The 26611-nt window shown below is 35.6% G+C and overlaps 1 protein-coding gene across 1 annotated transcript in view; it reads left to right on the top strand.

Moving 5' to 3' along the window:
- Nucleotides 1–26611, top strand: part of LOC120296887 (protein TANC2-like) — a 97299-nt gene that overhangs the window by 31140 nt on the left and 39548 nt on the right. The window contains exons 2-4 of the mRNA XM_039318925.1: nt 12517–12665; nt 14804–14993; nt 20904–21167. Coding sequence (XP_039174859.1) covers nt 12576–12665; nt 14804–14993; nt 20904–21167 — 544 coding nt within the window. The 5' untranslated portion in view covers nt 12517–12575. The remainder of the gene's footprint in view (nt 1–12516; nt 12666–14803; nt 14994–20903; nt 21168–26611) is intronic.

The following is a 26611-nucleotide window of genomic DNA, read 5'->3' as shown; positions in this document are numbered from 1 at the left end:
GACAAGATAGAAAAATGTGGGGTAGACAGAACCACCACCAGATGGATCCGGAGCTGGCTGACCGGCCGTACTCAGCGAGTGGTCCTCAATGGAACTGCATCTATATGGAGGGAAGTGTGTAGTGGGGTGCCCCAGGGCTCTGTTCTGGGCCCAGTACTCTTCAACATCTTCATCAACGATTTGGATGAAGGGATAGATGGGGAACTCATCAAATTTGCAGACGACACCAAGCTGGCAGGAATAGCCAACACTCCAGAAGACAGGCTTAAGATACAGAAGGATCTGGACAGACTTGAACACTGGGCACTAACTAACAAAATGAAATTCAATGGTGAAAAAAGCAAGGTTCTACATTTAGGCAAGAAAAACCAAATGCACAAGTACAGCATAGGTGGCACCATGCTCAATAGTAGTAACTGTGAGAGGGACCTCGGAGTCCTAGTAGACAATCACTTAAATATGAGCCAGCAGTGTGCTGCAGCTGCCAAAAAGGCCAACACAGTGCTAGGCTGCATTAACAGAGGGATAGAATCAAGATCACGTGAAGTATTAATACCACTCTTCAATGCCTTGGTAAGGCCACACTTGGAATACTGCATCCAGTTTTGGTCACCACGATGTAAAAAAGATGTTGAGACTCTAGAAAGAGTACAGAGAAGAGCAACAAAGATGATTAGGGGACTGGAGGCTAAAACATATAAGGAACGGTTGCTAGAATTGGGTATGTCTAGTTTAACGAAGAGAAGGACAAGGGGGGACATGATAGCAGTATTCCAATATCTCAGGGGCTGCCATAAAGAAGAGGGAATTAAGCTATTTTCCAAAGCACCTGAAGGCAGGACAAGAAGCAACGGGTGGAAACTAATCAAGGAGAGAAGCAACCTAGAACTAAGGAGAAACTTCCTGACAGTGAGAACAATTAATCAGTGGAACAGCTTGCCTCCAGAAGCAGTAAATGCTCCAACACTGGAAGTTTTTAAGAAGAGACTGGACAGCCATTTGTCCGAAATGGTGTAGGGTTTCCTGCCCGAGCAGGGGGTTGGACTAGATGACCTCCAAGGTCCCTTTCAACTTTACTACTATTATTATTATTATTATTATTATTATTATTATTATTATTATTATTATTATTATTATTATTATTATCTACAGTCCACCTGTCCACTATTTGTAAATATTGAAACCATGACTGTAGAATATTTTCTTGCCTTAATACATTAGAGATTTTAAATGCCAATCCGAACCTGACCAAGTTAATAATTCTTTATACGAAATTTTATCAAAGTTCATCTCCTTAGAAATCCCCTCAATTGCATGTCTAGGAATCCCCCAGATAGGTATTTTATAGTTTAACCTATAATAATACTTTTTCCGAACTCGAAGTAAGGCACTCCTCAAAATATGTGATTTGAAAGCCCGGTCCACTTTCTTATTAAAAATTAAATATGCATGCCAACCATACATTAAATCCCACCCTTCAAGAGCAAGAGTATCCTTATTTGTTAAATTAAGCCAATCACTTATCCAAGTTAAGGCGGCTGCATCATAGTATAATTTCAAGTTGGATGCTTTAAGTCCTCCTCTTTCTCGGGCATCTTGCAAAATCTTAAACTTAACCCTTGGTTTTTTCCCAGCCCAAATGAATTTATTGATACCCTTCTGCCATTCCTCCAAATTTACATCTTTTTTTAAAATAGGTATCATCTGAAACAAGAAAAGAAACTTTGGTAGAACATTCATTTTTACAGCTGAAATTCTCCCCAACAATGACAATTGCAGTTTTTTCCAGTCATTTAAATCCTTTTGCACTTTTGCCCATAGTAATTCATAATTATTTTTATACAATTTTCCATTTGAGGCAGTTAAATATACTCCCAAATATTTAACCTTTTTCACCATCTGAAAACCTGTGGCTTTAACCAAACTTTCCTTGTCATTGGCTAACATATTCTTAGATAATATCTTAGTCTTATGGTTATTAACTTTAAAACCAGAAACTTTTCCATACTGTACTATAAGTTCTAATAGATAATCAACTGCTCTAATCAGTTGTTCCAAAATCAAAACCAAATCATCCACAAAAGCCTGTAATTTATACTCATTTTTTCTTATCTTTATGCCCTTGATTAGTGTTGATTCTCGAATCTGGATCAACAAAATCTCCAATGTCAAAACAAATAACAATGGAGATAATGGGCATCCTTATCTTGTCCCTTTTTCAATATTAAAAGTCTCAGTCAATCCCCCATTAACAACAATTTGAGCAGATTGTTGCTGATATATAGCTTTAAGTGCATGTAAAAAATTATCCCCAAAATTCATTTTCTCTACCAGTGAGAATAAGAATTGCCAATCTAATTGATCAAAGGCTTTTTCAGCATCCAAAAATATAAAAGCCACAGGAATCTGATTGTTCTTATCCAGATACTCAATTAAGTTAATAATTTGTCTAACATTATATTTCATGTATCGCCCTGTTATGAATCCTAATTGATCACTGTGAATCAAATCCTTCATAACCTGCATTAATCTATTTGCCAAAAGTTTTGTAAAAATCTTGTAATCTACATTTAATAATGCTATCGGCCTATAATTCTTAGGCTCTGTAAGATCTTGATCCTCCTTCGGAATCAATGATATAAACGCTCTTTTCCAAGAAGGAGGAACTTGTGCTCCCAGCAAGATACTATTTAAAAGCTCCTTTAATGGCTCCAACATTTCTTCATATAAATTTTTATACTATGTCGATGTCAATACATTTGTTCCTGGAGACTTTCCCACCTTTAACTGCTTGATAGCTAAGCCAATTTCCTCCACAGTAATTAAACAGTTCATCCCATTTTGCTGTTCCTCAGAAAGTTTAGGAAAATGTACTGATTGTAAATATTTATCTATATCCATTCCCTTTATATTATCACTTGTGTATAGTTTTGTGTAAAAATCTAAAAATCTCTTTTTAATCAAATTTTGCTGAAAAACTTCAGTACCTTTATATTTTACTTTCTCTATAATCCTAGCCTTCTGTTTCTTTCGTAACTGATAAGCTAACCACCTCCCAGGCTTATTCGCATTACAAAAAGTATTGTGTCTCATATAACGCAAATTGGTAGCCACCTGATCTCCCATCAACATATTAAATTGTTCCCTAAGCATCTTTATAGAAACCTTTAAGTTATTATCAGTTGGATTAAGAGCAAGCGCTTCTTCTTTTATTTTAATCTCATCTTCTATTTCTCTACGTCTTTGTATCCTTTTATCCCTAGAAACTTTATTTAAATGAATTAAAATTCCCCTTATATACGCCTTACTGGCATCCCAGACCATGGGCATCGATGTACCCTTATTCATATTTAAAGCAAAAAACTCCTTTAAATACTCTTTACATTTTTGTACAAACTCTCCCCGGGTAAACAAATTCTCATTCAATCTCCAAGGCCTTCCCATCTTCCAAGTATAGCTCCATCCACACGGGACTATGGTCTGAAAGGGTCCTGGGAAAGATTTTTACCTTTCTCACCCTAGAAAGAAAATCACTAGTAATCAAAAAGAAGTCAATCCTTGAGAATGACTGATGTCTATCCGAATAGAAGGTAAAATCTCTATCACTTATGTTCCTTTCTCGCCAAATGTCAATAAGTTCCAACTCTTCTTTCAAATCAAAAAAAGTTTTGGGTAATTTAGTTTGAGTAAAATTTTTTGAAGAGCTCTTTTTATCTATAGTTGTATCCAAAACTCCATTCCGGTCACCCATCAAAATTACGGATTTATAATCCAACTGAGATATCTTCCCATGCAGAAGCTTATAAAATTGCTTCTGTTGTTGATTAGGGGCATATAATCCAACAATAAGAACTTTCTTGCCTTGTAACAATAGTTCCACAAAGACATATCTTCCTTCAAGATCAACCTCAATTAATTTAGCCGATAAATTTTTCTTCACATAAATTACGACACCCCCTTTTTTTCCCTGGAGCTGGAGCTATAAAATGTGATCCCAAACGAGAATTTGTCAAATATTTTGAGTCCTTTGAAGTTATTTGAGTCTCTTGCAAACATATCAAGTCATTATTATGTTGTTTCAAATAGTAGAAGACCTTTCTCCGTTTCTGAGGTGAATTTAAGCCATTAACATTCCAGGTCAGGAACTTGGCCATCGACACCGGCCTGAAGCCTTTGAAGCATAGCCTGAAGATCAACTGTCGAAGATCTTTTAGGTCTTGCCCCTCCCACAGGCTCTGTAGTAACCATTCCTTCAACTTTATCACCACTCTTCTGCTGCTGCTCTTTTTCTCGTGTCATCCTTTGATCTTTTATCTCAAGATTCTGTACAGGCAACACTGCTTGTTCCATGACCATCAATGAGGAAGCTTCTGCCATAACGGGCTCTTCAATTATACGTATTTGTGAAGGTGAAGACGGTCTTGCCTTTAGAATAGAGTGATAGAAATCTCTTGCCTTTAAAACTGTAGTTAATCTGTGACGTATTCCATCATAATTCACTACTATTCCTCTTGGAATCTCCCATCTGAACTGGATTTGACGACGTTTTAACTCATCAGACAGAAAAGTAAAATCTTTTCTACCTCTTAAAATTTTTGGAGGTATTTCTTTTAAAATTATCACATCTTGAGCTGCAATTTGAAACCTCTTTTTATAAAAAGCCTGTATAATTTCATTACGAATAGATCTTCTGGAAAAGTAAATAACCACATCTCTTGGTAAATTTCTCTGCCTGGCCACCCGTGAGTTGACTCTGAAGATTTTTTCTATCTCATTCCCAACTTCTTCTGGTCTCCATCCAAGATTAAAAGCGTTATCTTTAACAATAAGCATCTTCAAATCTTCCTGGGAATTTTCTTTCAAACCCTGGATACGCAATGCAAACTCCATTTCTCTGTATTGTGAAATAGTTTGTTCATCCTGTGTAACTTGTATCTTATTCTCCACATCCACCATTCTAAATTCCAATTTTGCTGCATTTTCAGTAATTTCTTCCATTTTATCATCAATCCTTTCAATATGCAGGGCAAGACCAGAAAACGCAAATAATATGTCTTCTCTGACCTGCTTGTTCTTTTTCTCCAATAATTCTTCTGTAATAGCCCTCTCTGCAATTATAAGATCTTTTACCTCCTCTTTAATATCCAAAGCAGTCATTTTTAAAGCTTCTTGTAAGTCTTTGAGAGAGATTGCAGGAAGAGGAGAGGGTGGGGGTGATTTGGGTTTAGACTGAGAAGCAGGCTGAGTCATTGGGGAGGAGATGGAAGCTTTAGGGACAGAGACGAAACGTTTTGAAGCCATTCTGTTAAATTCAAAGGAGCAAAATTCTTGCCTCTATAATATCACAGTTCTTTAAATAATAATAAAAAGAAAGAAAAAAGAGAAAGAGGAACAAAATTCTTGCCTCTATATTTAAAACATAAACTTTTAACTTTGTTGCAAAGTCAAACAAGAAAGACAGTCGCCATTTTGCCTTTCATTTTCACTTTCTTCAAAAGGGAAAGTAAACAAAGAGAAAAAAGGGGGGAGAAGATGCTTGCAGGAGTTAAAGTCACAATCAATCTTAAATCCACTTTCTCCTGGTCTGCTCCATCTGCATTTGAATACTCACAAGCCTCCCCCCCCAAAAAAAGCAGATGTGGGAGCGGCGCCTTGCTTCATCCCAGAACTTCGGGACAAAGACGTCCTGGAGTGTGGAGTTGGCTCAGGCTCCAAGGGAGCTCTACCCTCCGATCCCTGAAATTATGGGGATCCAGGGGAGCTCTTACCTCTACCTGAGCAGCTCTTCTCTTCCCTTTCTCCCAGGGAAGAGATTCAAGCTGCGGGACATCTGATTGTAAAAGTCCTGCGGCTTTTACACAACCCAGGAACGGGCTGCTTTGTGAAAAGCAGCCATCATAGCTGCTTGATCACACCGGAACTAAAATTACAGTTTTTAAACAACTTTTATTTTACTATAATATTTAATCTTTTTAAACCAAGTCAATCACTCCAAAAAAAGCTTAGCAATATAATTTTCAGTACAATTAGAATTCTTCTAATTCTCAAATTATTTCTTCTATCCCACTCCTCTATATCAGCCAAATCCAATTCAGTCTCAATAATATAATCATGAATCTTTTCAATATTAGTTTCATATTAAAACGTATGATTTGCTAGCAGTTTGGATGATCTCTGAAACTTGAGAAGGCAAATCTTTTATTTACTTTCAAAGCATACCTGCCAGATCCCTTTGAATCATTAAGGGCTATTTTCCTTTAGTTTTTGTTTGAGTTATTTAATCAGGTCTTCTGTCTAGTCACCCTTAAGGCTTTTTTTGGGTTGGCACTCAGCTTTTGCACCTTCTGATGGAGGCAATGTTCTCCCCAACCATCTTTTCTTCACTGTCAGAATTTGGTGGTATTTCAGCTGTCTTTTATTCATCCATGTAAGCCTTGAGTTTCTCATTTGGTGGATTACTTTTCTTGGATATCTTTTTATTGTCAGTCTTGCCAATTCGTCAAATATTAAAATAAATGGCAAAAATAAAATATATGATAAGAGATTTTTCATGTATTTTTGTCTGTTTCAAAATATTGCTTCTGAAGACTTTACATACAGGTAATCCTCAAGTTACGAACGTTCCCTTAATAAACGTTCAAAGTTACCCGATAAGCGCCACTAGCATTTACAAAAAAGTCCCGGATTTACGAATGTTGCTATATTACGGCAGTCGTTCACCCTTACGAACGACTGCAGACGCACTATAACAGTCACCACGCAGCCATTCCCCAAACTCCTTTCTGGGCGGCAGAAGCCTGGAGGAGGCCTCTGACACCCAGAACCACCCTCCAGAGCCATGCAGCTGCCCCAACGTTCATTCTGAACAGTGGAGGCCTATAGTAGGCCTCTGATGCCCAGAACGGGCCCCCGGAGTCATGTGGCTGCCCCCCACCTCCATTCTGGGGACAGAGGCCTCCTCCAGAAACTGAATCTTGTGCTCAGGCTATGAACTTGTGCTCAGGCCATCTGCTTTTGCAGATAATGGGTGCCTGCCTGCCTGCAAGATCAGGGCATCCATAAGCACAGCAGCGCCTGCATTTTCTGCGCTGCATGAGAAAAGCACATCTTCCTTCCCCTGTCCTGACCACTTTCTACAGGGGGACAATTAAGAGCATCCTGTCATACAGCATCACAGTCTGGTTTGGAGGCATCACTGCTTCAGACAGGAAGGCGGTGCAGAGAGTGGTGAGAATGGCCGAAAAGATCATTGGGAGTTCCCTCCCTCCCATCCAGGACATAGCATAGAAGCGCTGCTTGAGCAGGTCCGTAAGATTATCTGGGACACTGTACATCCTCTTCACGACCTGTTTTCCTCGTTACCTTCTGAGAGAAGGCTTCATGGTATCCAAAGCAGAACATCCAGATTCAGCCAGAGTTTCATTCCATTCAGCATTAACCTTTTGAACTCTCAAGCTTCCTCCTTCCATTATATATTCAAGATGGACAATATTTAATATTTATTTGCTACGTATATGTAGAGATGTGGGTCTATACATATGTTGTTCATAGTATGTTTAGATGTGTGTCATGTATATGTTTTACTTTGAGAACGGGCAACTAAATTTCATTTTTGATGTATGCCATTGTACTCACAGTATAAAAATGACAATAAAGGTTATCTTATCTTATCAGATAATGGGTGCCTGCCTGCCCGCAAAATCAGGGCATCCAGAAGCTTCCAGGCTCTGGGCAAAAAGTGTTTGCATGCCAACAGGAGGTTTAAAGCAATGTGATTTGGTTGTCCCAAACCTGTGTTCGGTGTGCAAACATTTTTCTGCGCCAAGTCTGAAGCTGTGGGAAGTGACTCACCGAGGCGGCCCGCTACTCCAGAAGTGGTTGGCAGCTCAATGAGTCACAGAAGCCAAGCAGGACGCACTCGTCTTGGTCTCCCTCTGCTCTCGTAGGAGCAGACAAAGAAACTGGCTGGAGAGGAGACAGATCTTCACAAGATAAGTGATCCGGCAAGCTGGATGGGAGGGAGCAATTGTGGGCACTCCAGGGGAGGGAGAATGAGGTATTTCAGTGGGTCAGGGGAGGCTTTGGGTGGTCTGAAGCAGGTGGCCTGTTCCATCACTAGGCCTCCCCATGGCGTTCCCCACCCTGAGATACCTCATGTTCACTAAACGAGCCACACATTCGCCCACTCATTAAATTAGCGAATGTGTGGGCAAAAGCAGGGAGTGATTGCATTCAAGCCATGAGATTCATTCCTACAAATCCTCAAGTTATGAATGGAATGGGCAGGCTCCATTACATTCGTAATTTGAGGACTACCTGTATTTCTAATCTTAACTTCTAATCTTTGGCTCTTTTGAAGATTTTTGAGTAATCTTTCTTATCCTTCCCATCTATCTTATCTTTTCTCTGTTTCCCTCAGATCTGCTAAGCTGAATTATTTATCAAGTCTATACTATATATGCTATACATGCCCAAGTATGTGAGTTTCTGCTTGCTAATCTTCATCTCAACAGAGCAATCCATCTTTATTTCTGCCATGGCTCCTCTTATTTGATCCATGTTATTTTTAGTGGAAGGATCAAATGAGATAGATAGCTATAGATAGACCTTACAACCATTCATTCAGTAACCATTCAAAATTATGACAGCACTGAAGGAACACACAACCTATACTTTAAAATTATGGCCACCTTACTTGCCTGCAGTCACATGGAACAAAATTTGGCAATTCACCCATCTTATCAACCACAGGGATGCTGAAACTGCCCCCACCTATATATCTTCTCCTTCATCTTACCCACTGGGTCTATTAGGCCTATCTTTCAGCTAGCTATGTGTCACAGGCCTGCTTCCCACCCAATTGGATCCCACAACCTTGGACCTCCTCTTACTTACAGTTATAACTCGCTTCACTTATCTTTTTCAAAGATCACCTTTGGGAAGGAAACCCAACTGATTTGTGTCATGGCCTTCCTATTTCAGAGGCTATATGATGCCATTGTAGAATCAGGTGCCATTTTGGGAGCAGCAATTATTCTTGAAATAATTCCAAATAGCCTCATCTTAATTTTGTTTTGCTTAAGATGGGATAGAGAAAATCTTGAACAGACATTCAATATGCTGTTATTCTATCATTACAATAAAGAGCATTTCTAGAATTTTTGCTATGCCTTGAAGGATTGACTAGAAACAATTCAAAATCTTCATATCAGTTCTTACATATTTGTAAAAGTAGGAAAATGTTATAATTCTTACATCTATCTTGCCAAGATTCATTTTACTTGGCCCTACTGTGGCATTATACCACCACTGTTTTCAGACTGTATGTTCAAATAGTCACTCCTAATTCAAGATGACAGTAAAACTGTTCTCCATACTAAAGGAAAAAAGTTTGCTGGGCAACCATGTAGTGGAGACCACAAGGAAAGGTATGACTATATGAATTAAGGTGTTGTCAGGGCCCACTTCAAAACCTTATCCTAAGAAAGCAGGAGCAGTTTCTTCCAAAAGGAATGTTTATTAGGAGAAGCTGATAGCAGGCATAATAGGCAGGATCTGAGGGTTTCCTGGTCAGATAGGTTAAAAGAGTCCCAAGCAAACCTCACCCTGATAGTTCATCTGGTCAGTTTGAATGGGCCAATCCTCAGGTGTTAAGTCTGCTGTAGGAAAGGAGCTGATAATGGAGTCCATTCCTATGCCAGAGGCACATTCTTTTTGCACCCCAAGGTAACATCAAAGGAGAGACAGTTCAAAAAACAAGTATGCAAGGATATATTGTAGCAAAGCAAGAAACAGCCCACAGAGCATTTCCCCCTCCCCCTCAGGCGAATGGCAGAACCCTCAGTAAGAAATAGAAAGATTTGAAATAATGTAAGAATGGGTTCTGACAGGTGTGTTTGGTCAGCTTCAAACCAAGTCTTATATAGCTTGTGCTCAATTGTCTACTATATTGGTCAGAGCTTGAATACTAAGGAGAAACCATGGCTTTACCACCACAGAGAGGACATTGGGGGCAATCATGTCAGTGCATCATTCTATTTTCCATTCCATGTTAAACACAAGAATTAATGTTGGCATCTGGAAAATGTATTCCCAACTTAAAAGATTAGTATCTCCTAATTCAAAAGAATCCATCTTATGTATTATGTATTATTTTTATAAGATATTTAATTCATAGCAAGAGGAAAAATTTAGATTGCTATATTCTAGTTGTCCAAATCTGAAGGATTTAGTATGCATATTATGCAAGTGATTTACTATTCATGTAAAAACATCCCTTTGTGTTTCCTTTTTTAATTATATTTTAGCTTTTTTTGTTTTTGCAATATGCTTGAGAGAACAAGTTCTTTATTTTCTCTGAAGAGACTGTAAATTTAAATTAGCCTGTATGATTTTTGATTGAGCCAGGTTTGTCATTAGTGTATTTTTTTGTTTGTTTTAGCTTAAGCCTTAAGCATAAATTTATCTTTTAGAACTGAATCTGGTACAATTCTAAAAGTTTTAGGTCCTATATTACTAAGTTAATCTTTGTAGAAATTATGAGATGGAAACAGTGGGCCATGTAGTCTAATACTGTTGAGATGTGCAAAATATTATGTGCTCAGAGCAGATACTTTCAGATGGTCTAGATATAGACTCAGAACTTTTATGTATCAGGTAGAAAGTTCTAGGTTGGCATACAATTGGAAAAAGATATACCCAGAAATCACCCAGTATGCATTTGTGATGACTGAAGAAATGAGGAATTGGGAGGGCAGTGGACTGGTTGCTTATGTTACCCTTGAATTGAAACACAGCATTAGTTAAGGAAAGATACAGGGAGAGATGGTGCTGGGAAAGTTACTGGATCAGAGGAACAAAGACCATTTGGAAGAGGAGGGAAAAGTGAGGAAAGACTCTCTAGCTTTGCCCTGGTATTCTATAAAAGCTGTCAAGATTTTCCCTGAAGCCAGAATCCAGACCTATCGAAATGGTGTGGGTTTAAGTTTGGCCAAACTGCAATTCATCTTTTTCAGTTCAAATTTCTGAAGTCTAAACAGATATAAAACCTTACTTAGAAAAATGTGTTTTTGTGTATAATATAAAATAATGTTACGAAGTTTATTTGTGGACTAGAACGGTGATGAAAGAGGTCCTTGAAGCAATAAGAAGGAATTTTTGTTTTTTCACTCTGAGCATCTACATCAAGGATTCTTTGTTTAATTATTTGAAGAAGTCTGTCAGGAACAAGTGATATTAAAAGTAGAGAACCACAAAAAGAAAAATCTTTAGGATTTTTTTTTTCTTCTTAAGAGGAAGCAAATTGGATGGGAACTGTGAGCTGGGCTAATATCTTGCTGGAGAAGAATAAATGAGTAGAATGGGGAACTTGTAACAGAATGCTAAAAATGGATTGAATACTTTCATAAGCTTATAACGGAATCAAACACTATACAATTTAGTATTACATATAGGACTGTTAGCTTATTTGGCCATTGCTTGATTGAAATATTATTTACTTCATGATTGTTAATTGCTGCTCATCTGGGTGTTGATTTTCAGGTTAAAATTGAGGGAGCTAGTCCATAAGTATTTTATTTGACTTGCAATGGAAAATCCCCACAAAACATTATAATCTTAGTAAGCACTCTAAATAAAGATGGCAGCTAATTTCTGTCATAAATGCTCATGAGGGAACAAATGAAAAATGATTTGCAAATAAATTAAAGTGACATAAAGGATTCCATGGGAATAACTAGATTACTTTTCAGGCTAGTTGAGAATATGATGTCTTAATCAAAAATTAAAAATATTGTCCTGCAGCTAATTTTTTCAATGGCTATATTTTTTTTCTTGAATACTTTATGTAGAGATACTTGGCTCGTGATTTGCTTATTGTGCTTAATAACATCTTATATGCTATCTAAAAGCAACTGTTATAAATAGATTAGGTATGCATCTTTTTGTCTCAAAATTTATATACATATTTCCCAAATTTAAAATGACATGGCTGCAAACACTAACAAAAAATCTACTTTTGCATAATTATATTCTAATAAAATTTTGAGTATGTGTGTAGACAAGCCTGTGAAACATATAGCACATAGGTTTTGTGCTACCTTCATATTGTCCTGCCAACTTTTTTTGAAATTCACCATTGCCAAATGTCACTGCTATAAACCTGAATGTCATACTGATTATATATTATATAATATATTATATTATATATTACCTCCAGACCTCACTGACACCAGCTGCACTGCTACTGCTGTATCACTAGGTGCTGAACTTTAGATTGCACAAATATTATTCCTTGCGGCCCACAATTCTTTTTAATTTATCAATGTAATTCTTTCTGTTACATGAGTTGGGCCAACCTGGAATATAACAATCCAACAGCACTTTTCCATTAAAAAAGCATATTCTTTAGCCTCTTTATAATAGTGTGCAGAATATTTTCAGTGCTACAAGTGCAAGATCGTATTTTTATATATAAAATCTAGGATATAGTTAAAATCCTTTTCTCATCCCATGCAGGTGAAACTGAACAGGAACTGGGACCTCCTCCCTCTGTAGATGAGGCAGCAAACACACTCATGACTCGTCTGGGCTTCCTCCTGGGAGAAAAAGTCACTGAGCTACAGGCAGGGAATCAGTATAACATGGAAGAGCAGGAAGACAATCAGGTGAGCTTAAAACTTTGTGAAGAATGATAATGTTCTCACTGTACTCTGTTTTAAGAAAACAAAATACTCCATGCTATGATTCAAATTTCATCTTGTATTAGATGTATGAAAATCATACATATTGGTGATTAACTAGAACTTGTCAGGCAAAAGCAACCAGAACAAGTCCATAAATTTAGAAGAATTGCCAGTCTGACTACATTCCCATGTAAACCAATAGATAAGGGCTTCAGCAGTCTGACAATGGCTCACGTTATTAGGACACTAGACTAATGATCAGCAGACTTGCGTTCGAGATCCAGTTGTTTGCCATGGGATGGGGTGAACTCCTGTCACACTCTCCAGCTCCTACTGACCCAGCAGTTTGAAAGCTGGTGGACCGCAAGTTATCATTTTGGTAAGCAATTTAATATATTTTATTAATTTTTTTAACAAAATCACCTTAATATTTGGTAAACAGCGTGTTGTCTGGGTTTACATTTACAAACAATCAATAACGATTAGTTTCTATAATTACGTAATCCACATAGTAACTTTCCTTGATTTTTTCTTCTTTCAATAATATTCTCTTTTATCAACCTTAAATTAGTACATTTCTTAGTATTTTAATAGATAACAATTGAATATAAACATTTTTCTAGTATTTCTACAAGCAACAACCACATCAATATGAAGCTTCTTTTCTAATTAATCATCTTAATCACCTTGTCATAGATCCTGTTTTTAAAGTTCTTATTTAAATTTGTTTTCCCCACAACGTTCAAAAACATTTTTACCTGTTAAGATTTTCTTAAGAGTTAATTATACTTAAGTATTTAAGTCTTTTTCCTCATACAAGCCATCCCAACAATTTTATATTTCTCATATCTTAAAACAAAAACAAAACAAAAAGAGAGAAGAAAAAAAAGAAGGAAATAATATATTACTTAAAAAACATGTCCCTCTTACGCTAAAATACATTTATGTCCCAAACTTTTTCTACTTTTTTTAACCATATTCCTTAATATGATCAAACAATGGTCTTAAACAATTTGTTGTTGTAAATTACTCATTCATTTGGCCATTAAACATTTCCCTTGTTGCTAATAATTTTTTTTTAGAAAGGGCAGCCCTCTAAGAAGGACAGCCCTCTAGCAGGTTAGTATAAGTAATCCTTGTTTTACTAATCATTTGCTCAAAGACCATCAAAATTGTGGCAAAGATAAATGAATGAAACTTGAGACTGTCCTTGAGATGCCAGTTATTGAAGTGCCTCCACAGTTATGAGATTATGATTTGGATGTTTGGTATCCAGGCTGCACTTATGGCAGTTACAGTGTCCCATGGCCACATGATCACCTTTTGCAATCTTGCCTGCTAGTTTCCCATAAGTAAAATCAATGGGGAAGATGACAGGGAATGTCACAAGTTGATCCGGTAAGTCTCCCTCACTTATCTAATAAAACATCTTTTCTCCAGAAATATGAGTAGTTCCAACCCTCTTTGCTTTTAAGAAGCAGGTAAAAATACACTGTTTCAGTGAACTTTTGGCCCATTTGAGCGAAAATTATTGTGAATGTTGTTATTTTGTTTCTTAAATTGAATTATTTTTGAATTATTGTACACTGGCCAGAATTTTTATGAGTTGAGGCAGCTTATAAATATTAATAGATTCACAAATTGTTTAAAATGTGCTATTCTAAAATAACCATTATCTTTATTTATTTTGTTGCAAATTAGAAGTAATTAAATATACCCACCATACTCAAAAGAATAAAATTATTTTGTTATATATAATAAATACATGGTCACCAGTCCAGCTTCATGTATTTTATTATACATTAGAACTCAATAAAAAATATATGATTTTAAAAGGTATTGGTCAGAAAAAAGTGTCTTAATGATACAGGTTTCATCTTGTGCTAAGTTTGTGTTTGTTATTGCTAAAATAATGCATTTTTCACATGTTCTGTATCTAAAGAGCAGAAAAATGATACTGTTTATAAGGAAATAAAAGAGTAAATCTATATATCAATTTTCCAGTAGTCTAACATGTTTGTGATTATATCAAGTGAATTCTTCACTATGTTAGTGAAACTTTATAAGCTTTTACTGATAGCTTTATTGTGATGTCTGTGTTCCTGCTTCCAATTTTCCAGACTTCAGCAGTGTCCCAGCGAATAAGTCCCTGTTCCACATTGACCAGCAGTACTGCTTCACCACCTGCCAGTAGCCCTTGTTCCACTCTCCCTCAAACTAGCGCTAAGGATGTTATAGCAAAGGACTGCAATTACGGAGCTGTCACAAGTCCTACATCTACTCTTGAAAGCAGGGATAGTGGCATCATAGGTGAGTCTTAGATATGCAGAAATTTATTTTAAAATTCAGCTATACAGTATTGGGTGTATATGTTATGCTGTATCCTGCAGTATGAGAGTTCTTGGTGCACAGAGCTTGGTTGCTTTCTTGCAGAAGTTTTATCACCCAAACTAGGTAACATCATCAGTGCTGACTTTGCCTATTTTGGGTAATGAAAAAACTGCAAAAAAATAAAATAAAAAATAAAGATAACTTGTCTGAAATCTTTCTACTTTGAATAAAGTTTTTTGGGGTATCATGTTTTAGAAGTTTTGTTAAGGACTGAAGCTGAGATTTTCTGTAAATGAATTATGCTACTGAGACTTAATACTTTGGAGAAAGAAATAATCTTTTTTTGGGTTAAGAATTGGTCAAATATGAAACCGTTCCTAAGATAGAATAAGGAACTATTCTTGTCACTAATAAACATTTTGTAAGGGCAAAAGTTGCCAGAGCCTTTTCCACATCCAAATTATACTGCTGATAGAAGGATGTCCATGAGGCCATTCAGATATAAATGGAGATAAATTCCAGTTTCCTGAGTTGTGAACCAAACAAGAAACAAATTAAATGAAAGTTCAAAATAAGAATTGTTTCCACTCATAACTGAGATGAAGGAACAGTGATGTAAAGGAACGCACAATGTAGAATGTTGAATGCCTCTCAAAAGCTCTGCCAATGCTGTCCTTTTCAAAGACACTCAGAAAGTTTAAACGGGCCAACATTGTTATGGTCCAATCTTGTGATGAGGGAGACAGGGAGAAAATGGAATCTGTAACATCAAATGATAGCAATCCTGTCATTGTTTGCATTCACTACTATCTTTGTCTTGATCAACACTTGTGTCTAAAATAAAGTACAATAATATTTTGCATACACAAACAGCACTTTTGATGCTGTTTCAAAGCTTTTCACCTGTTTTTCTTTTGAGGGCTATGAACATTAACTCAGCCACCTGAAGTCCAGTTTCCCCACTGAACTTTACAACCACAAGCAGTAGCTTATTTTCTGGGTCATCAGTCAACGGCATGAAAAAAGGGGATTAACTTTTTTTTTCTTTCTGGGTGGGCTGTGTGATCTCCTGCTGACCATACCATTATTCTTTGCTGTGTCTATATGTGCTATATGTATAATTTTGGAATCAGCTATCATGTTTGACTCTGCTAAGTCAATATCATCATGATTCATGCATAATAATAAGAGAGTATGGCAGTGGGATTGAGGGAATGTGGGAAGCCATTTCAGGGAGGATGGATGAATCTCACTGCAATTCAGATCATGTAGAAAACAAAAAACCTAATGAAGTTTAATCCAGGGTGAGTTTTATTCAGTGGCTACACAGAAACTAAAAAAGAACTCATCTACATATTGTACCCTTTCCCCCTTCTCATCATGCACAAAGGACAGCTTTCATTGAAGTATTACAGTATTTCTGAGAACTGAAATCACTTTATGTATTTAAAGTTCTATTCATAGGAATATAACCTCAGAAGAAAATAAATGGTTGTTTCAGTTATATATGTTCTTATTATTGATCTGCTGATTTGTTTGGGATAAATAAAATGGATTCCTTAAATCACTGATTTGTGTTTTACATGATTCAGAAATCTTTCGAATTATCTTCTTCCATTGGCTTATAGGTAATGTTGACTTACAACCATTCATTTGGTGAACATTCAAAGTTACAACTGCATTGAAAAAAGTCTTACAACCAGTCCTTGCATTTACAACTGTTGCAACATCCACATGGCCACATAATCAAAATTTGGGCATCTGACATCCCAAAATTATGTGATCACCATTTGTGACCTTCTCAGCTGGCTTCCCTCCAAAAAATTAATGGGCAAATCCAGATTTACATAACAATTGCATGATTTGCTTAACAAACATAGCAAAAAAGAAAGTCATAAAATCAGACCTGACTCACTTAATCACCTTGCTTAGCAATGGAAATTCTGGTCTCAATTGTGGTTGCAAGTCGAGGAATACCTGTATGCATATCCCATAAGATACAGTAGAGAAATTTATCCTTCAAGTCCCATCCTTGAAGGCTTGTTATCAGGGACCATGATGGTATACCTTTTCTGTAACTGTCCCTCTATTTTGGGATTGTGTTCCATCTGAAATCAGGTTAGCATCAATCAAGCATCAAGACCAGGCTATAATAATCAAAATTGTACAATTGAGCATATTGACCTGCTGCACTCTCACATTTGATAGTTTCCCTCCTCCCCACCAGTAGATATTGCTGTGGATGGAAGAAAAAGGATGGCAATATTGCTGACAAATACTGCCCCAAGTATATGACATTACAAAGGATGCCTGCTGAGGTGGTGTATCTGGGGATCTGCTGGGGGCAACAAGATTCACTATGCTGAATGAGTGGTTATCCATGTTATCGTTTGTGATAGCCTTTCAAGCAAAGTCCGGTTTGCCTCTTGATGGTTGATTCAACTACTATGCAGGCATCTTGCTCTGCTTTCTTGCAGTTTAATTGGCAGAATGGGCTGTTGAGTGCTGCTAGGAAAGATATTGTGATGTTGGCTAAATATACTGTAGTGATTTTTAAAAATTTGTGAATACTTTTAAATTTTAAACATTCATTCATAAATATTACCTAAAATAGGCTCTGTTCTCCATACAAGCCCTAAAACTGAATACAGTAAAGAGAACCTAATTAAACAAATGTCAAAAACATTATATTTCTTCATTTATTTATTGAGGAAAATGATTCAGAGTTACATATAATGTAAGCTCAGTTAAGAAAATAAATCACTGATCGATAGAAAATAATTATCCAGTCTCCAAAATATACTGCAGAATGTTTGAGAAAATGAATACAGTTCCTACCTGTGTTACCTTAAATCAGGGGTCCCCAACCTATGAGCTATGGCCTGGTACCGGTCCATGGCCTTTTGGCTGCCAGGCCACGGGAATGGCTGGCTGGTTCATGATAATGCTCACCTGCATACCACTAGACGCACCCAAGAACTTTTGAAGCAGTTCCATTGGAATGTTTTTGATCACTCCCCCATATAGCCTAGATTTGGGGCACCGAGTGACTATTACTAAGGAATTTCAAAACTAGTAAAACATTATGACAAGTGCCTCAATTTGAGTGGCGATTATGTCGAAAAGTAATGTAATGTTGTAGTTTTCTAATGTGTATTTAAAAAGTTCTGTATCTGCGAGTATCTGTCATTAATAACCAAATAAACAGAGGTTTATTTCCGAATTGCCCTCATAAATTCTGTAAACCAGAAGTAGTTTAAAGTCCAAAATGTTGAATTGCTTTTGAATTTAGCTGCTATAGTCTACACAGGACTTTTTGAAGCTCAAATCTGAAGCATTATCGTCCTGCTAATTAATAAGATAGAAATATATTTTCTGTATAATTGGTGTATTAAAAGTGAGAAAAAATATTGGAAAAGCTAAAGTTAAACATGAGGAAAAATGTGTGTTTTGAAATTTAATATTTGGAAAAATTGAAAAGTTCTGTTCTACCTCCATTTGAAAAAAAATTCTTTTGAGGTAAAGCTTGGTTTAAAAAGGAAAATTTTGTTTTTGCAGGTTAAAATGAGAAATATCTTATATTGAGGTCATGAAAAATATTAAATAAAGGTGTTTGAAATCTATGTCAGATAATAACTGGCTTATTGTCAGTTATTATATCTGTTATTGCTACATATAACAATTGATAGTATGTTTTCCCAATATAATTGAAATCATTGCCTGGAACCATGCAGTTTTCCTTTTCTCTTTTTTTTTATTAAAAAGTTTTACAAAAATTACAAAATATACCCCAACCCCCCCCCCAACCCCTACCCCTCCCCCACTTCCCAGACCTGAATAGAGGGTAACAAATATAATAATCATAATCTAAGTAACATTAACCAACTATATAGATAAACAAATATAACGTGCTTTAACTCCCCTTTAACACAGAATAAACAATTTGCAAATAAACTTGATCATATAAACAAATTAAAATCCTAATTCATAAATAATACAATATAATAAAAACTACCATATCTCCAACATTTGGGCTGCAAATTAGGATACATACAGGACAACTTTTGGGGGTCCAAATGCCACCTATAAAACATTTTATAAAAATTTTCTCTCAAATTTTGAGCTTGAGTAAATTTTACATTTCTAACCCAAATTGTCTCCCATGTGTCCAATAGAATCGGCTCTTGAATATTTTGTGCCCATTTTACCATACAATCTTTAACTAACTCCGTTTCAGAATCCAATTCTATTAAAACATTATAAATTCTCTTTATATGGGCTCGAGATTGATCTTTAATCTGTTTTACCAAATTCACATCATCTAAAGTAATACCAACCTTTTGATCTAGACTCCACCTAACTAGCAATTGATTATACTGAAACCAAGAGTAAACAATATTTTCTTGCTTCAACTCAGTTAAAGATTTTAATTGCCAATCCTTCCCTACCAGATTGAGTAATTCCTTATAAGAAATCCAATCCAGATTCACACCTAGATACCCCTTTTATCACGTGCCCACAGTTTTCCTTTTCTCAAATGACACAATTTTTTTTTTGTCTCCTGTTACTCCACATCTTTTCAGTCACTATTCCTCTGAGATCTTTCCTATATGTCAGGCTTCTGATTCCACTGTAGAGGCAATTATGGTTGATTTTCCCTTATATAATGCAATGGCAAATCACAATATTCATAAAAATCCACTAGATAGACTGTTACAATATTAGAAGGAAGGATATAAAGCAAATATTCTTCATTCAAAGTTCTATTAATTAATTAAAAAGTCAGATTGTAATTCTAGCTAGGAGTTTTTTGAGAATTAACTTGATCTATGAGAGAAGTGTGATCTAAGTATGAGAGAGCTGTAACAGTTAAAAGTATTAATAATGATTTTATTTTAAAGAAACCAGTATATATAATGTATGTTTTAGAAAGTATGTTTTTTTATCAAATGGCCTATTTGTGGAGATAAGAAAAAACTGATCTAGAATAAGCTGGGTCTTTATAAACAGTTAATTTATTAAAATATAAATAATTAAATAAAAATATAAAAATTATTATATTTGTTCACCTGTAAGGAAGTACAAATACCACCATACCTGTACATTTGAATATCTCAAGGATCCTAATAAATACTGTCGAATTAGCTAGTAGGATTCCTTCTACTATATGAGGAAAGGAAATGTAATATGTTTACATGATGGGAATGCAGGGAAAGGGAAATGTAATATGTTTACATGATGGGAATGCAGGGGGCTCTGCCTTATGTGTCTTGAAAAACCAGTTTTAACAAAGAACCAAGACATTTCCGATTTCTCTTATATTATTTGTTGCATTTGGATGGTGCAATTGCTACATATTGGGGTTTTTGGGTTTTCATATTTACAGTATTCATGTACTATCATGATGTTGCATTTGTAATCTGCAGTATAAATACACAGTTTCAACTCTTCCATAATATTGGTGTTTGATTTTACTTGGTGGAATAAATGCTATATATTGTATTATATATTTTTGAATTTGTTATATTCATGCTTTAATAATGCAAATCACAATTAGCTTGGGCAAGAGTTTACCATGAAATTGAACATATAATTTGTACCTGAATGTAAGGGGTATTTGAGAAAGAATATAGGATATATAATTAGCTGCTGCACCTTCTAAATTACTTCTTGGTTGGCCTTTTCACTCACCAGATTCCCAGGTTAATATGGAAATCATTAATAGAGAATAGAGACAAGAAGTAGCAGTGAATATATTCGTACAGTTACAGACCATCTTAAAAAAAAAAATCCATAGTATTAAACCTTAACAGTCATAATCTATCATCTGCAAAGTCACAAAAATGAAATCTTTTTTTGTTATTCTTTGTCTTTCATTGTTTGTTTCAGCAACATTGACAAGTTATTCTGAAAATGTGGATCGTGCTAAGTACGGAGGGGAAAGCAGCAAGGAATTAGGATCTGGAGGAAACCTGAAGCCTTGGCAATCTCAAAAATCCAGTATAGATTCCTGTTTATATAGAGTGGATGAAAACATGACAGCTTCTACGTACAGTTTGAATAAGATCCCTGACCGGAATCTAGAGACTGTTTTATCCCAGTCAGTACAATCCATTCCACTTTATCTCATGCCACGGCCCAATTCTGTAGCAGGTAAGACTCTCATCCAGCAAGTTGCAATTAATTTTCTTTGTAAAATTGTTGGACAAATTATTCAAGTATAATTATATTTTATATTTACATTTTATAAGTTATTCTAACTTATAGAATAACAAAGCATTTTTATTGCTTGTTTCGGAAGTTTTGTTTGTCCTTCTTTGAGGGAGATGGGCATTTTAGAAATATGATTGATTCATTAATTAATAAAAGCAAAACAAAAGCTCCGTTGCTGGTAATATCAGAACTATTTGGATAACACAATGCTTGGCAATGCTTGATATTACAATCCATAAAAGCTTCAGGTGGCAGCCATATAAGCCTGTAAAGTTTATGTTAGTGATAAGAGAGACACTCGTAATTATCTGTTTTAGAATTTAAACTTGGTGATCTTGTGAAAAAATTGAAACCAATTGTTATTTCTCTGATAGTTATGCTACTGTCTGGAATTCACTTCATTTTTTTAAAATAATTTTATTAATGTTTACAAAGTTAAAAAATTAATATAAGCTAAGAAAAATTGTAAAAGTAAAGTAAAGAGTAAAGAGAGAAAAATAGTTTTTAAAAGATATATAAAGAAATATCCCATCTCCTCCCAGACAAGTATAAAGAATTTCAGGAATTTAATGCCTTTTTTGGTATTTCAAGAAAAAAAGAAAAAAAATAGCTTCTTCTTATATCTCATCTCTGATCAATAAGCAAATTATAAACACACATCATTCAATCCTAATCAGCAAAAGTCAGTTAACAGTTACCTGAATTAGTATTCTGTACACACACAAACACACACACACAGAGAAAGAGATAGAGGGAGGGAACAAGCAATAATTGGAAGAGGGAGCTCCAATCTGAAATAAGGAACAATTTCCTGACAGTGAGAATTATTAATCAATTGAACAGCTTGCCAATTAGAACCAGAGTGCTCCATCCCAGGAAGTTTTCAAGAAAAATTGGACAACCATTTGTCTGGGATAGAGTCACCTCTGGCAAGATGGACAACATTCAAATTTGATATAAATAAAAATAAAAAAACACTTCTGACTTATGCGGGGGCTTGGATTAAAAAACCTCCAAGGTCTCCTTCAGCCTTATGAGTCTATTATAATTTAGTAAAATGAATCCATTTTATATTCCAACATCACTTTCTCTTGAAAAATAAAGCAAATAGAAGCAAAAGAAATCTTTCCCCATTTATAAACAAATCTTTAAAGTCTTGTCATTCAGTCCTGGTCAAACAAAAAAAGTTCCATTAGGAGCTACTAGAAACCACAACATACATATTTTAAACCTGGTCAAATAGTTCTACTATATTTGTTTGGTTTATTTTTAAAAAGCTTAATTTTAATCTCTTCAAGTAATGTTTTACAAGTTGATTTGTCATTTTCTCTTTGTTTCCTCTCAGAAACAATTTCACTTGTTTCATGTCCCTTTTGTAAATACAATTTATTATTTGTATGTCTCTTTTAGTTATCAAGGCATCAGCCGGTTTCATTTGTAAATACATTATGACATTTTTTACATATCTCTCTTGTAATCTAATGTTTTTAAACCCATTTTCAGATGCACAGCAACTTTTTTCCATATCACATTTGTAGTCTGACTTTTTTTTTAAAAAAAATCCATTTTCAAATTTATATTCAAGTCAACCTCAGTCTCTATTTTGTCCAATAAAATCTGTTCCTTTTCTATAGCCTCTGTTAACCCTATTATTGTGACAGACAAGCTTGAAATTACGTTCTGAGTACATTGTTCTCAAACAATAGTCAAATTATATTGTTCCACTGTATTAATGGATCTCTTCTTTAATTGTAATTCCTAGTTATCTTTAGTTATCTCTAGTCAACTTTCAAAGTTTTCTCTTATTGTATATTTATTTTCCAATCTGCAAAACTTTCAGAGGATTTCTTACAGTTAATTTCAAAATCTTCATATATGCTTTTATAAAAAAATTAAACAACCTGCGGGAAATATTCTAGTAGTCTCATTTTGCTGTTCTCCAAACATTAAAAATTATTATTTTTTTCTCTAATCCTTAAACTTACATGAAAATTCTTTCATCCAGAGTAAATTAAATTTGCCCTTCAGAAGGTTTTTAACAATCAAAAAATCAATAACAAGCAAATTTCATTGGGATATTGCATGAACCCAATGTCTCAATGAACACCCCAAAGCATGCCTTAATTGGGATGATTTTCCCCTGCCTCCCACAAGTCTCACACCTATTGGAGATTACTATTTTACATTCTCATCGTGAGGAGCCTCTATATGGAACAAAAGTGTGGGTGATCCTATTGCTTTCCTTGATCTGGAGATGAGTTCCAAGGAACCAATTTGTTTGCGGGTTCCTCTTTCTGCTTTGGCCATCAGCTCCACTCTTCAGTCTTCCATTGCTTCCCCAGAAATCAGCCTATACTTCAGTTTACAACAAAAACATCATGAATTAAATGCCACCCTCCTTTCATTCTGTAAGTTTTGGAACATAGACAAAGCTGCAAGACAGTGACTGGCCTAAACATTTCCTCAATGCTATTAACATTAAATAATTCCAAAACAACATTAAAAAGTTACTGTTGAGCAGTGCTTTTCAAAGTTTTTCCCTCATTACCAAAGCTGCTTATCAGAAAAGTACTTTTTATTGCTTATCAGAAAGTCTTCATTTAAATGACCCTGTTATGATTGGATGATGGTTTTGTGTGTCATTTCCCAAAGAAAAATCACAATATTAATTTTGAAAAATTTACCTAGGTTGGGAAGCGCTATGTTAGAGGTTTAGAAAATTTTGAAATGATTTTTGGCACCTGATCATTTAAACTTTTCTCTCATTATTTCAATATGGGAACACTGGGTGAGTTTATGGAATCAGAAACTGAAATATAAATGGAAATTCTCTTTAGTTTAGTTTTAGAGAAGCATGCTCAATTTTTCCTTTATAGTATAGGTAGCTCTTTTATTAATATAGCATATTAATAATTGTTTATATATTGTTTAATACAAGTAATCTTTGACTTGTGATTACAGTTGATATCAGAACTTCTATAGCTAGGAATGCAGCTGTTAAGTGACTTGTGCTCAATATTACAACCTGCTTTGCTCTGATCATTAAGCAAATCCAGCTTCCATCATTGACTTTGCTTGTTGGAAGTACCCTGGGAAAGTCAGAAATAGCAATCATGTAACCTGGGATATTGTAAATACATGCTGGTTGCCAAGTGCCCAAATTTTAATCATGTGAGGGGGCTGCAATGGTTGTAAATGTAAGGATTGGTTGTAAGTCACTTTTTCAGGGCGTAACTTCAAACAATTCTTGAATTGAATTGAAATGAATACTTTATTTGGCCTAGTGTGATTAGACACACAAGGAATTTGTTGTCCAATTCAAAAGTACTCATGTACATGCAAAGCAAAATAACAAACTAGAAGTAGAAAATACAAAGATCTACAAACAGAAATAGAATGACTGTGGCAAAAGCAAGCAAAGGTAATACCAATAGTAATAAGCGTCTTGAGTTCAATCCCAGAGCAACTGGAGCATCATTGGAATTGACACATTCACCATCAGTCAATTACAAAAGGCAGCTTTACTCAGAACAGCTTACATCCTGTGGCAAAATCTGTAACACCATAAAACATCTGTATCTGCCTATCCTAGGTCCTTGGAAAGGACTCGATAGGTAGAAAAAAAATGCCAAATTCAGTCTGAACATCTGACAGACTGTGTTATGAGTTATAACAACAGGAATAACAACAACAATAATACCAAAAAAGGGGGAGCAAAGAAGATAATAAGGAGAAATAATAATACTACAGCCATACTACATGGGTTAATAGATGTTGGACTGAGAGAATTAAATATTCAGCAGAGTGATGGCATGAAAGAAGAACCTGTCTCTGTCTCTAGTTGTTTGGCATACAATACCTTATAGCACTGTCCCAAGGGAAAAATTTGAAACAGTTTATGTCCAGGATGTGAGGGGTTTTCAGATATTATCTCAGCCCTCCTGAAGCACGGAATAACAGATCTTGTATGGAAGGCAGACTAGTTGCAGTTGTTCTTTCTGCAGTCTTAACTGTGTGTTGGAGTCTGTCCCTATCCTATCTGGTTGCTGTACCAAACCAGACATATGTATAGTTGCTATACAAACCATTTATATAAGTACAAATAACAAACTCAATAACTCCTCTGTAAATTCCTCTGTATCAACAGGTCCTGAGGCAGTCTTCCTGAGCTGAGGCAGGAAGAACATTCTTTGTTGTTCCTTTTTAATGATGGTTTTAATGTTGAGTGTCCATTTCAAGTTGTGGGAGATTAAAGAACCCCAAACCTTGAAGGACACTATTGCTGATACTATGCTGTTGAATATAGTAAGAGATAGTAAAATAAAAGAACTCCTCCTAAAATTCACTGTCATCTCTACTGTTTTATACATGTTCAGCTCCAGATTGTTCCATCTGCATGGAATAGAATAGAATAGAATAGAATAGAATAGAATAGAATAGAATAGAATAGAATAGAATAGAATAGAATAGAATAGAATAGAAACTTTATTGTCACTTTAAATGTATACTAATCAGCATGCATTAAAAATGAAATTTCATTGCATTCAGCTTTCAAAAAATACCATTATGCATACAAATATGACACAGAGAAACATCTCTGTATAGTTCAAGTGTGTGTGTGTGTGTGTGTGTGTGTGTGTGTGTGTGTGTGTGTGTGTATAAATCCTGCGAATTTACAAGATGGATGGCAAAAGGAACAAAGTTGTTGCATAATCTAGTAGTTCTGCTATAAATATTTCAAAACCTCCTCCCAGAGGGGAACAACAGAAAGAGATCATGAAGTGGGTATGTGGGGTCTCTAACAATGTTTTGAGCTCTAAGAACATAGTGCTTATAAGCAGTGTCCTGAATAAAGGGAAGCAATATATATAATCTTCTCAGCTGTCCTTACTACTCCCTATATGGACCTTCTATCTGAGGCTCTGCTACCACCAAACCAAACAAGATACAGTTTGTTAAAATGCTCTGAATTGTGCCTGTGTAAAAAGTGGCGAGGACAGGAGAAAGATATGCTCTCCTCATCCAAGAAATACAAATGCCGATTTGTACATTTTACTAAAGATAATGTATGAAGAGATGAAGTCAGATTGTTAGTTATCTGCACCCCTAGGTACTTAATACTATTGACCAACTCCACAGCTGCAGCCTTGATACAAAGTGAAGTATGACGACTTCCAGTTTTGCGTCATAGCAAAATGGACGCAGGAAGGCAGGGCTCTGCCTTCTGTGCCCAATTTCGCCCCGGAGGCCCAGAAAAGAGCCTAAAGTCACCCCGAAGAGGCAATGAAGAAGGAGGAGTGTCTTGTTGATCATGGAGAGATGGCGGTCTTTCCGTTTCATCCAAAGAAAGCCCTCTAAACTGGCAGGCGAAAGACCGGCCACAC

This window comes from Crotalus tigris, unplaced genomic scaffold (assembly GCF_016545835.1).
Source record: "Crotalus tigris isolate CLP2741 ecotype Arizona unplaced genomic scaffold, ASM1654583v1 scf7180000021661.140332, whole genome shotgun sequence".
Taxonomy (NCBI): domain Eukaryota; kingdom Metazoa; phylum Chordata; class Lepidosauria; order Squamata; family Viperidae; genus Crotalus; species Crotalus tigris.
Note: the sequence above shows the minus strand (reverse complement) of the source record. Positions and strands in the feature narration are given on the sequence as shown.